Below are 11,737 nucleotides of genomic sequence, written 5' to 3' on the forward strand. Positions count from 1 at the left end.
TGTCTGCTGCATCTTCTGTCAGTATTTATGCCTGGGCAGTGTAACATCAAGGGGACTGCAGTTTACAGAAGAATAAGAGGAATCATGAGGATCAAACTCAAATTTAACAGAAAGGAGACATGGTCTTAGGTTCTACATCAAGGTAGCCTTTAAAACCCAGAAGGAATTGTGCCCAAGACTTTTTTTAGACTCAGCCTCTTAAATTTGTTGGTTTAGATACAGCTGGGCCTTCAGTTTTAAGGAGAAGACTTCAAATCCAGTGAATAGTTTTGGCCTATGGTGAGTTTGTGTGTAAATTAAAATCTCTTCTCTCTTCATTGTCTGTGGCTGCACAAGATGAAATGTTATCTTAGCAAGATTAGGAGCGAGCTATTGTGTGGTTCCTTGTGACAGAAGTGTTTTCTCTTCTAGATGGTGACTCTTTTCCACAATCACATTTTTTGTGGTATTCCTGCCTTGGCAGACAATCATGCCTCTGGTAGAGATTGTAATTTTGACTAGAGAGGGATCCAAGTAATGAAGAAGAGTGTACACAGCATTCACAGCATCAATTCCAACACTGTGTAGACTGACTTGAGCTGGCATTAAAGTAGATCAGATTCCAAAGCCACTGACAGGGTCTCCAAACTGTTGCTGCTTTACCTGTAAAGCAAGATAAAGCACTTCCTACCTCAAGTTCCTTGCTACCAAAAATAGCTAGTTCAAAGCTTCAGTGTTTTTTCTACTTTGCTAAAGTCAGTGTTGTGCCTTTAGCATCAGCATAGCCTGAGAATGTACTATTACTGTTAGCAGAGCAGCAGTGTATCTGCTGACATTTTTCTGGCAGTACTGGCAGGGTGCAGGTAGCTTACTCCTGCAGCTTTGCCTGCACAGTTAATCCTGTACTGTTGAGTCCTGCCCAGAACAGATGTGCAGGCAGTAGTGTTTGGATCCACTGGTTTTCATCAAACCTTTATAGGGGCACAGCTGGTGACCATAATCTAGTGTAGTCTGGTTATAAATCCCGGTCTAAACTGAGTGGGCTTGCTTCAACTGCCTCTCTCTCACCTGTTGGCTTTACAGCCCCTCCTGGTGTTTCAGCTCTGCTGCCTTGTGCAGAATCCAGTGTTGTAGGTGGCAGTCCATCAGTAGTAATCATATGTCTCTGGAAGGGCTCTGTAAACTCCCTGGCACAGACATCTTCCAGGCAGTCTAGTCCCCACCCAAAGTGAGCAGAATGGTGGGACGTGTGGGGACCTGTTGTCATTTCTTACTCTTCACAGGGTTCTGAGTGAAGTCCCTCTATTTTCCTTGCAGGTGGCAATGATATGGATTCTGTAACAAAGAAAACGAGGCAAGATGGATCAGAAGTTACTGAAAGACGTAAGGAAGAGATTTGAAATTTTTATATCACACCCCAGAAATCCCAGAAATAAATGGTCATTTCTGTAAGGGAGTAAATGCTGACCAGAGGTTCAGAACTAAATTCTGCTCCTGGCCCTGATCTCTGTGTTGAAGTCAGAATAATGAATAGAATGGGCCAAGATCAGACATTTAGAGATGTGTATCATGACCTGATTGTTTAATCAAATGATTTCCCTGTGGTAGCATTTCTAACCAGTAGTGCAGACATTGGGATGCTGCTCCTGCCTCTGATACCAATGCCCTGGGTGGCCTAGAAATAGTCTGGTAGCTTTGAGTAAAACATACTGACCTTATGAAAATTAAATAGTAGGAAGCTACTAAGGGGTCTGGCCATGGGCTTTGCTGTTACAGCAATAGCTGTGGTTCAGAAGTGCCCAGAAATTTTACAGGGATCTCATAGACAAAAAAATCTTCCATGGCAGTAATGTTCTTATTCAGAGCTAGAAAGATCTGCAAAGAAATACACCACTGTGTGATAATGAGCCTACAGCTACAGCCTCAGGCAGTGTGGTCTTAAGGGATGTTTATTTAAATGAGTCAATCTTCTTTGAACAAGTCATGCTTTTGCATGGAGAATAGGTAGAACATTGATCCTGTTTGGCTATATTAACATGCCATTAATTCTGCACCATTTTCTTCCCTCAGTTATTACAGAGACTGTAACCACAAGACTGACATCCTTGCCACCCAGTAAGTAATTCTCAGTCATGGCATTGCTTCTGCGCCTCTCCATGCTATTTACTTGTCTGCATTATTTCCATTATTTCCATAAAGCATTGGATGCAGCAGGTCTCAGTGCATAAAGATCTGTACCCAAAGGAAAGCAATTTTCAGAAATGCCTTTCTTCCAAAATACTTGTTACTGGAGAGGAGTAGTTTTTGGGGACAACCTGTCTGAGTATTGTCAGAAACAAAGCCACATACTCTACTAAGACTAGAATACCAGACTCTGCAAAGATTTAAGTCCAGATGTAGGGTCTGCAATGGTGACTGTCAGTTAGGAACAAGAATCAAAAGTAAAGGGTCTGCAGATTCCAATGCTGGGGCAGCAGTGTATTATTTCCCTGTCATCTTACCCAGCTGGCAACAGTGAGTGAATCTTTTCAGTAATATCAGAGGTCCTAGGTAATTTCTATCTCTGCAGAGAAGTACAAGCTCCAAATAGGGAAGAATCCTCTACTCTCTTTATCCCACCATGTCCTTGACCGGTTTGCTGCAGCTGAATTGGCAAGGAATTGCATCATCATCTCATTTATGATGAGAGTTAACAGGAGTATTTTTCAGTCTATGTATGAAGCAAAACTTGACTACAAACCTGCTGGCTGTGGAGTGTGAATGCTTGTCTGCTCTGCCAAGACACTTCTCTGCACTTCTATCTCTCACCATATATGAAACTGTACTTGTAATTGAGTGTGTGGGCAACTTTGGGTTGCCTTCTCTTGCCATGTCCTTGCTCTTCCTATCTCCTTCCTGGAGAGAATGTCTCATTTTGTGCTCCTCTCTTTTAGAAGGAAGCAGTAGCAGTGGTCTCAAAACATCATCCCACACTGGAGGGAGTGGAGTGGAAAAGCGGTCATATATCCATGGAAGCAGCTATGTGACCTCAAGTAAGGAATGAAAGCACTGCCCAGTTGGAAACAGAGAGCAAAAGCAGCAGAAATGGGCTGAGGAAAGATTCAAGGCAGGGTTGTAGGGTGAGCCAGGGGTAAGGCAAACAGGATTTATCAAAGTAGAAGTGGCAAATACATACACGAAATGAAGATATTCCTTCCCTAAAGCCGGGTTTGAGAATGGGTGAGTAAATGGCAAAAGTCCCGTTTTCCATAGGGAAAACCTTTTTCAAGAGAACAACAAAAAATTTCATTCCTACTGTTTTTAATAAGTAATTCAGAAACTGAATTTCCCTTCTTTCAGTTTTTTCCAAATCAATCTTTCTGACCATTTTTGTTCTAAAGACGGTTTTGATTAATCTTTTTGTCGATCTTGCTGGGGGTAGAATATTAATAAAGAAATTCATAGACAATGTTTACTTATGTTTGTGTGTCCATGGCTTTAGCACTTTGAACATTTTGCCAGATTTTTTGAACGTGCTAAATCAGTGTGTACTGCCTACTGCATAAAACCAGGATTCTTCTCTAACAGCATTCTTTGCCCAGCTGTTAGATTGTCACAGCAAAGGTTTCTAAAGACTAAGCTTCCTAGCCAGGCACACTTCTCTGTCCCCAGTGGGACTGACTGTACAACTCTCCTGGAAAACATTCTCTGTGCTCCAAGGGAGCTGACAAACTAAAGGGAGTGAAGTGCACTTTGGAAGCTCAAGGGGAAAGTTAGCCTTACCAAAGAGATCTGACAGATGTCTGCATGCTAGTTAAAGGCCAGAGTGTGGAATAATTTTGCCTCAGGGCACATGTGAAGTAACTCCAGTGCAGATGTTGTTCTGATTGTCTGGACTGGCACCAGTGTGAGAATTGAACCCAGTCCTGCAAACTCAGAGGACTATGCAGGATTACCATCTTCCTTTGATTTCTTTTCAGTATGTGGAAGAAGAGAAAAGAACGTAACCTTCAGAAACACTGAGTTCTTGCAGTTTCACAGAGCATTCTGGAGCCCCTTCTTTCCCATTTTCTTGCAGAATGCCTCCAACAGAGGCCTACTTGTCACAGTAATTCTTTCTTCTTAATTAAATGGAAAAGCTACAGAACAAAACAGGTCTTTTTAGAGAGGAAGTTGGAATGAAAATGCTGTTGAGATCAAAAGGCACTTTGGTGCTTTTTGTAGGGCTGGATAAACAATATCTAATTTGATCCTGCTGATCAGCATAGATTGGTTGCAGTTTATCACAGTGCTTCCTTTTTCCTGCACCCTGATCATATTCCAGCATTAGATTTTGTGCAAGAGTATGAACATATTAATTATGTGAAATTGTTTCTTCTGTCTCCATATAACAGCTGCTAATAACCTCCAGGCGGTCTTGGGCCTGATGCATTCCTCAATCACTTCTCCATAAAATGGACAAGTGGGAGTGTGGATAGCTGCTTTATGGGAAAGTGGACTCATCTCTTCTTTCCATTATCTCATAAACTGCATCCTTCAGCACTTTGAGTTTGGTTTAACAATCTCCCAGTTTTTGTATCCTATGTCATATAACACTTGAGTTTGCAAGTAAATGTATATCCTAACCAAAACTCAGCATCATCCAGAGCTAGATTTGTTCCACTCAGGGGAGATGGTTTACTATTGCCATAGGCCAGAACCTAGTTTCATATATATCATTGACAAGATTTGTTTTGAAACCAGAGTGATAACCAACACTTCTTTCGAACCTGAATGCTGAGAACAGCCAGAGTTGGACCCTGATATTGTTCTTGTCCATCTCTAGTTGTGAAACACCAATGCAAATTTGTCCAGCTCAGAAGATAGTAACATAAAGCAGCCAGGGCATCCAGAGTGTATTGCCAGGGCTTCTCTTCCATTGGCTAAGGGCGTTTTCTTTTAACTATAGGTGGAAGTGGTAGACTGAATTCAACATCATCATCCTCCAGCTACAGACAAGCCCAGTCTCCCAGCTCTACTCTCACCAAATCACCTGGCTCAACATTTGAAAGAAAAACCTATGTCAACCGCCATGCAACGTATGAAGGTATCACAGAACATGCCATAGAAGGGAGGCAATGTTCAGTGCACTCTTAGGTCATATTAGTGCAGAATTGTCCCCAATACCATTGTGGTTTTCCTAGGAAATAAGCCATCAGAGGCACAATTTAATGATTAAGTCCTGGTTATCTTAAGAGTAATGCTCATTCCTAAAAGGAATTGTGGCATGTATTTTTTGAAAGACATCAGCAGCTCTTTCATGGGAAACCTGAATAGCTCTTTTTTTTAAATGGAAATATTTGCTGCCCACTGAGATTAAACAGTTGCCAGGAAGACATGTTTTGAAAGCTTTTGATGTTCTTGTGCAAAGTATTAATGAACACCTTTCTGTTCTTTGCAGGGAGCTCCAGTGCAAACTCTTCTCCTGAGTTCCCCAGAAAAGATTTTGGTATGTCCTCTTTAGAGCTGTTCCTCTGAATGTTATGGCAAGGTCATATAAGATGATGACCATAATGGCTTTTTGCACATTTCTGTGTCCTGCGCTACCTATGCTACCTCTATATTGGGCTGTCATGCAGCTCCTTCAGAGGAGTTATTTCGAATTTACGTTGCAGCTGAAAGTCAGGCCTCTAGCTGATCATATTCAAACAGAGGGTGCATACTGTATATCTGCTACTCTCAGTTGTGATGCTCCCTGTATGATAAAGGACATGGACAGGAGAAGATAGACATGGGATACTTCATGGCATTCCCTTCACCCATCTAGAATAGCTGGGAGAACAGCTGCAAGCAAGAAAGTCCAGACTCTTAGGATTTTGAGTCATTGCTGGATATACTTTTCCAGTAGCTCATTTCTAGACTTCATCAAGTATATATGGAAAAATGAATTTGCTATCAAGTGATATATTTACTCTGAACATTGTCGGCAGGTATTAGCTTGCCCTGTCCAAACTCTGATGTGTTTATTTTACTCAGTGAAGACAGGGAAGCATTATGATTGGGTCATTTTTTGTCTCATAGCGGAGGCTGTGTTTCACAATATCCAGCATTAGTCAGTGGGGTCAACAGGCCTCTTAACTTCCTTTTGGCCATTTGAAATGGGACATCACCGTCTTAAAAAACATTTCTCTGTATAAAAGAAACAACATCTGGTCCAGAAAGGCTAAAGGTGCCACTGATTCTTTAAGATACTTTATGGTCTAAAAGGGATCTGTTAAAAGCTCTCAATGGTTCAGTTCTCCCAGCTGTGCTCCAAGAAGTTACTTCTTGGAATATAAGCACCCTGAGCAAGATCAGTGTGTTGATTTTCAGAAGTGTCACAGGCCATAACAACTAATATGGCTTTTCTCTCATTGCTGTTCACAGCATCTGCCTCTACAAGAGGGAGAAGCCAAAGTCGAGGTGAGTGATGCTATTCTTTGAGAAGTCTCCTTTTTTCAGTTCAGCATAATTCAGGTGTGTTAAATAGATCTGTTCTTCAGCTGGAATCCACCAGTTTGGAATCCAGATGTAGAGCAGTCAGAGGAGGTAGCTGGATCTACACCAGTTCAAATGTGAACCCTAAATCTGTAAGCAGTTGTTTAAACAAGCTTGGTGCAAAAATTTACCTTAGTGAAGGTCATGGTAGTTCAGACTGTGTCCGAAAGGAGGATCTACTTGGAAACCTGGGTATCTGAGGGCACAGGGCATGGTCTTCCATCTTGTCTGTTCACTACCATAACCTTACTCCATCCATGCTCTGGGATCAGTCTCTGACATATTTACAGTAATTGCATTCATGTTTCTCCTACTGTGATCTGTCTTGCAAACCGTAAAGCCATACCCTGAAATAATCTCATGCTTGTAGGAAAGAAATGGTTGAGGAAATTGCAGACTTACTGTGATCTGTGTAGCCAGCTCACTGTAAATCTCTGCATTGTTTAAATCATTCAGCTCTTCTAATAATTTATTAACAGTGTTGGAGAAAGAAGGATTGTCTTGGTCTCCAAGAATGTAGTATCTGTTTCCAGTTGCTTGAAGAGGAAACTATAATGTTACTTTATGCAAGTTAATTTTAGCAGTGGGTATAAATCACAGCATGGTCTTGCATACAGTCCTCCTGGAGAGTGTCACATTCCCAGTTATTCTGCCTCAGATTGCCACAGTCTCCTCTAGCACACTACATACCTGAGTTCCCAGCAGAACTAGGCCATGCATGATAAAGTAGACACCAGAGAATCAGGTCCAGCTTCTCATATTACTTCGGAAAATAATTCCAAGCCATCATCTTCATGTGAATGCCAAGATAGTATTTCTTTTCTAGTGCATGCACTGTCAGATTTCATCATGAGGAGCATGTATCACATGTTCTGGCTGGCCACTTTGCTTGTGGGAAGTGATTTTAAAGGCCTACCCCAGCCAAAAAACATTAACTTTTTAGTTTCCTGTACTGGACAGTAAAGGTCCAGTAAAAGTAAGGTAGTAGCATTGAGTACCTGGTGAGAATGTGGGCTGAAAACTGGGCTGCTTACATTCAGTGACCCAAAAGAGAAATCTGCATGTAGTAAGAGACTGAATCATATAGCCCATTGTAGATATGTCAGTTTTACCAAAAAAGTAGTAGGGAATTTGTGTATTTAGTAAACTTCTTTTGACTCTTTAAATTTTTTGATCTCAAGGACAATAAAAATATTATTTGTGAAGAGTGGGAACATCAGTTTGAGGACTACATAATTAGACCTTCAGTGTATCTGATAGTAGCAGCATTATTGACTTCAGCAGAGGCCATCAATGAGTGAAATGTAATTCCCTGGAATTTAAAGTATTAAAATGTGACCCCAAAACAAAAAGTCGCTCAAGCCCATTTCCAACAAATTCACATGGGTCACCAGTACTGCTTAGATTAAGCAGCAAGACAGCAAGGTGGAACATAGACAGCAAGAAGGAAGGAATTAATTTCAGCCTGAAGATTCATTCCCAGCCCAGGGCACAAATTAATCTCACTCTGCATTCATAATCTGCTTTTTATCTTCCCAGAGAGTGAAATACGAGTCCGATTGCAGAGCGCATCTCCCTCTGGCAGATGTAAGTTATTCCAAGGGTATCAGGGATAAAATAGAGGGTGTTGCTGCTAGGGTTAGGTCTTTTCCTGTTAAAGGAATTGAGTCCCCTTTCTGGACAAGAAAACATGCTGTGGGCTAGGTGGTTCTCTTGCAAAGATGTAAAATGGTACTTAGTCCCAGAAACATCCTCTGGAGCTTTGTCAATAAGTGGCATCCCCAGAAAGTAACAACTTGGTAGACATGCAGATAAATTCCACTGAATTATTTAGATCCAGAGCAAGATTACAGATCAATGGAACACTGTTTTTTGGACACTTGCTTTTCCCACTAGGGACAGAGTTGGATGATGTGAAACGTTTGCTGAAAGGAAGTCGATCTGCCAGCTGCAGCCCTACTCGGTCACCATCCAGTACACTCCCGATACCAAAAAAGGCTGTGGTGGAGACGAAGATGGTCACTGAGAGCTCTCAGTCAGGTACCTGGCTTTAGCAATGTTGCAGTCATTCCAAACAGCATTTACCGTAAAAAGTACTCAGTTGCTAAGAACACCCAGATAAGAACACATAGTGTCCCTGTACAGAAAAAGAGTCAGAATGCTGGAATACTGTCCAGGTGTTGCTGTAGCAAGAGCCATCTTGGGTATCTTTCTAGTGACTAGTCTGATTTCCAAAAACAAATGAGTCCATTCTTTCTGCCACTAGCCTCAATTCAGAGGTATTTCTAGCAGAGATAAGAGCTCTAAGCAAATGTGTCTGAGAGTGATTTGATCTCTTATCTCCAAGTGAGACAGAGATAGGACTGAAGACATTTCAGTGAGTGATTTATTAGCCATACCATTTGATAATACCTCATCAGGAACTGTACAACAAGACAAGGGGCAATGGCTTCAAATCAAATAGAGGGCAGACTTAGATCAGATATTAGGATGAAATTCTTTACTTATAGAGTGGTGAGGCACTGGCACAGGTTGCCCAGAGAAGTTGTGGATGTGCCATCCCTGAAAGTGTTCCAGGACAGGATGGATGAGTACTTTTCAGGTACTTAAAATACTACAGTGTTTTAAAGTTATTTATACACCTCATGACAGGGCTTGAGGAAGTGGTATTGACATTGACGCCATTGTCTTCCACCAGTATCTAAGAACAATATCTTTTATCTTACTCAGAATCCCAATCCTAAACCAGAATTTTAGTCCAATACACTATTGAACCAATCAGAGATATGTGGGAAGGAAAAGCCATACGTCCCATGGCCCAGGGTGATTTATTAATGGAATGGGAGACTGGGGTGGTTTATTCTGGTACCGTAAGATTTATAAGCAATGAAATCTTTTCAAGGTGTTTTGGGAATGATCATGCTATCAGGCCATCTTTATTCCATTGGTTAAAATTTGTGTGGGTTGTAATAAACTGACATTTGAGGTCAGTTATGCCATGCTGACCTGAAGTCACTGGGTTGACTCTGAGGGTAATTGAAATGTAAGTTGTTTGCCCTATAAACCTTCAGTGCATGGAAAACCATTTCTGTCTGTTTGGTTTTTTACAGTGTCGGGGACATATGACACAACCATACTGAATACTGCCCTCCCTTCCTACATGTGGTCCTCCACTCTGCCTGCTGGGTCTTCCCTTGGTGGATACCATAACAGCTCTTCCTTGATCAATGCCATGTCTCATTCTACAGGATCAGGTATGCTCCCTGGATTGCCCTGATTTGAATGATGGAACTATCCTGAAACTGGGTCAAAAGCTGGGTTTTTTTTGCACAGCACAGACTAAAACAACAACAACAACAATAATAATAATAATAATAATAATAATAATTTGATGGAATAATCAAAATGGCAAGGGATGAATGCTTGAATTTTGTCTGGTTTTCTGTAATTTGGTGCTCTCTACTTCTACACTGACTGTATCTGAAAATCCTTCTTTGTGAGGATTTATTGTCCTGGCTCTCTGGCTATCACTAAATTTTCATGACATCTTTATCAGTGAGGTCAAGCTCACATTCCCTATAAAAGCTAGTTTAGACTCAAATTAATTTTGGATTATCCTGGCCTATTGTAAGAATGGCTAATATACACAAATTGTTATAAGTAAGTTTTGTGTGTTCTTACAACTGGTGAGGCCCATTTCTAAATGCCAGGGATTCTGCATTCCCAGTTGCAGAGAACACAAGATTTATGATGGCATACTATTAAAAGCTTTACTTTCTCTCACTGTCACATCATCCCATCTTGTCTGAGGTGGAAATTTGTTGCCTTTGTCAGTTCAGTAAAAGGGTGGTTTGTTGTCACAATTTTCAAGATTTTTCCTCTGTACAATTATTGTGCATTATCATTAGTAGCATTTCCAAGTTGACTCTTTATTTCTGGACCGTGCCACTGACCTTTGGATGCTGGATTTATGGTTTATAATTTGAGAGAAGTAATAATATTTCACTTCCTCTTTTTGCAGTTTTTGGTGTTCCAAATAACCTGGCTCCCAGCAATCATACTCTGAATGCAGGCCTGAGCTCTTCCTCTACAGGTCAGCTTATTCTTCTGTTCACACTTTGCCAGCACTGCATTTCTGGCAGCAAGTACAGTGAAATAATACCTATGTACCATTTTCTCTCCTATTCCTTATTTGAGTGTCAGCAGCTCTTTGCCCCACCTGCAGAAATGTCCATGCAACCATGAGAGTGGCCTTACATTGTAGCTCGAGATAATGTTTTAAAATGATCACCATTATTGTCCTGGGCCAACAATAACAAAACAAGTGAACTAGGTTGCAAAACATTTTGTCAGGCCTGTGGTGCCTCCAGAAAGCTGGTGAAATTTGTTGGGAGAGGTCATTATTTTTTTATCACTGGTTTTGTTTGGGTTTTAACCAGAATGCCACCTGCACTCCAGGACTCCTATAACCCTCATTGCAATGTTTTTCTTTGCAGTATTTGGAGTTCAAAACAACCTGTCTCCAAGCACCACTTCTGCAACCCAGAATGCTACAGCAGCCTCCACAGGTCAGCAACAAAGTAAGCGTAGAGAAAGCTGGGGGTCACCAATGTGTTCCTTCTCCCACCTTTTCTGTAGTGACTAGAAAGTCCATCTTGACAGGGGCCCCTTCATCACCATCTTCTTGTGTGGCACAGTGTGGTACAAAGGGATATAGAGGAACATTTCCTCTGCTTTGCATATGCAGGAACAGCTCCCAGTGCTGATACACTAGATTTGCCTGCTGGGGAAACCCTTGGTTGTTTGAGTTGTCCTAGGAACACTGAATGAGAAAAGATTTTTTAAATGCTTTGGTGTGTGTAGATCCCTTGTTATCCTTCATCTCTGTCATTGTCGAATTCCTTCTTTGCAGCATATGGGGTGAAGAACACTTCTCAGAGCAACACCATGGCAAGTACTGGTGTGTCTGCCTCAGCAGGTGTGTATCATTCACAGGTGTTTAGGCATGGCCTTGTACAAGCATATCATAAAAATGAGTTAGAGACTCAGCATAGCTGAGTGACACTCAGGGCCATAGCTTGTCACTAGCCAAGTCTCCTACCAGTACCTTTCTGAAAAGAGTCAGAATCTAAGAATGAGCAAATGAACTGGTCTGATTCAGATCTCTGTAGTAATTTATGTTGTTTAACTCTGAGCTGTTTTTGCTCAGAAGGCAGGATGCTGGATAGAAGAGCGCACGTGAAAATGTACTTCATTTGAACCC

At 41.4% G+C, this 11,737-nt stretch overlaps 1 protein-coding gene across 1 annotated transcript in view; it reads left to right on the plus strand.

Annotated features, from left to right (window-relative positions):
* Positions 1–1,307: 1,307 nt before the first annotated feature.
* The window catches only part of COL17A1 (collagen type XVII alpha 1 chain), a 33,862-nt gene continuing 23,432 nt past the window's right edge, over positions 1,308–11,737 (plus strand). Inside the window, exons 1-12 of the mRNA XM_062496264.1 lie at positions 1,308–1,362; positions 2,050–2,094; positions 2,913–3,011; positions 4,907–5,044; positions 5,399–5,446; positions 6,364–6,399; positions 8,014–8,061; positions 8,371–8,514; positions 9,585–9,728; positions 10,496–10,567; positions 10,971–11,042; positions 11,387–11,452. Of these exons, the coding sequence (XP_062352248.1) occupies positions 1,308–1,362; positions 2,050–2,094; positions 2,913–3,011; positions 4,907–5,044; positions 5,399–5,446; positions 6,364–6,399; positions 8,014–8,061; positions 8,371–8,514; positions 9,585–9,728; positions 10,496–10,567; positions 10,971–11,042; positions 11,387–11,452 (967 nt within the window). The remainder of the gene's footprint in view (positions 1,363–2,049; positions 2,095–2,912; positions 3,012–4,906; positions 5,045–5,398; positions 5,447–6,363; positions 6,400–8,013; positions 8,062–8,370; positions 8,515–9,584; positions 9,729–10,495; positions 10,568–10,970; positions 11,043–11,386; positions 11,453–11,737) is intronic.

This window comes from Cinclus cinclus, chromosome 7 (genome assembly GCF_963662255.1).
Source record: "Cinclus cinclus chromosome 7, bCinCin1.1, whole genome shotgun sequence".
Lineage (NCBI taxonomy): Eukaryota > Metazoa > Chordata > Aves > Passeriformes > Cinclidae > Cinclus > Cinclus cinclus.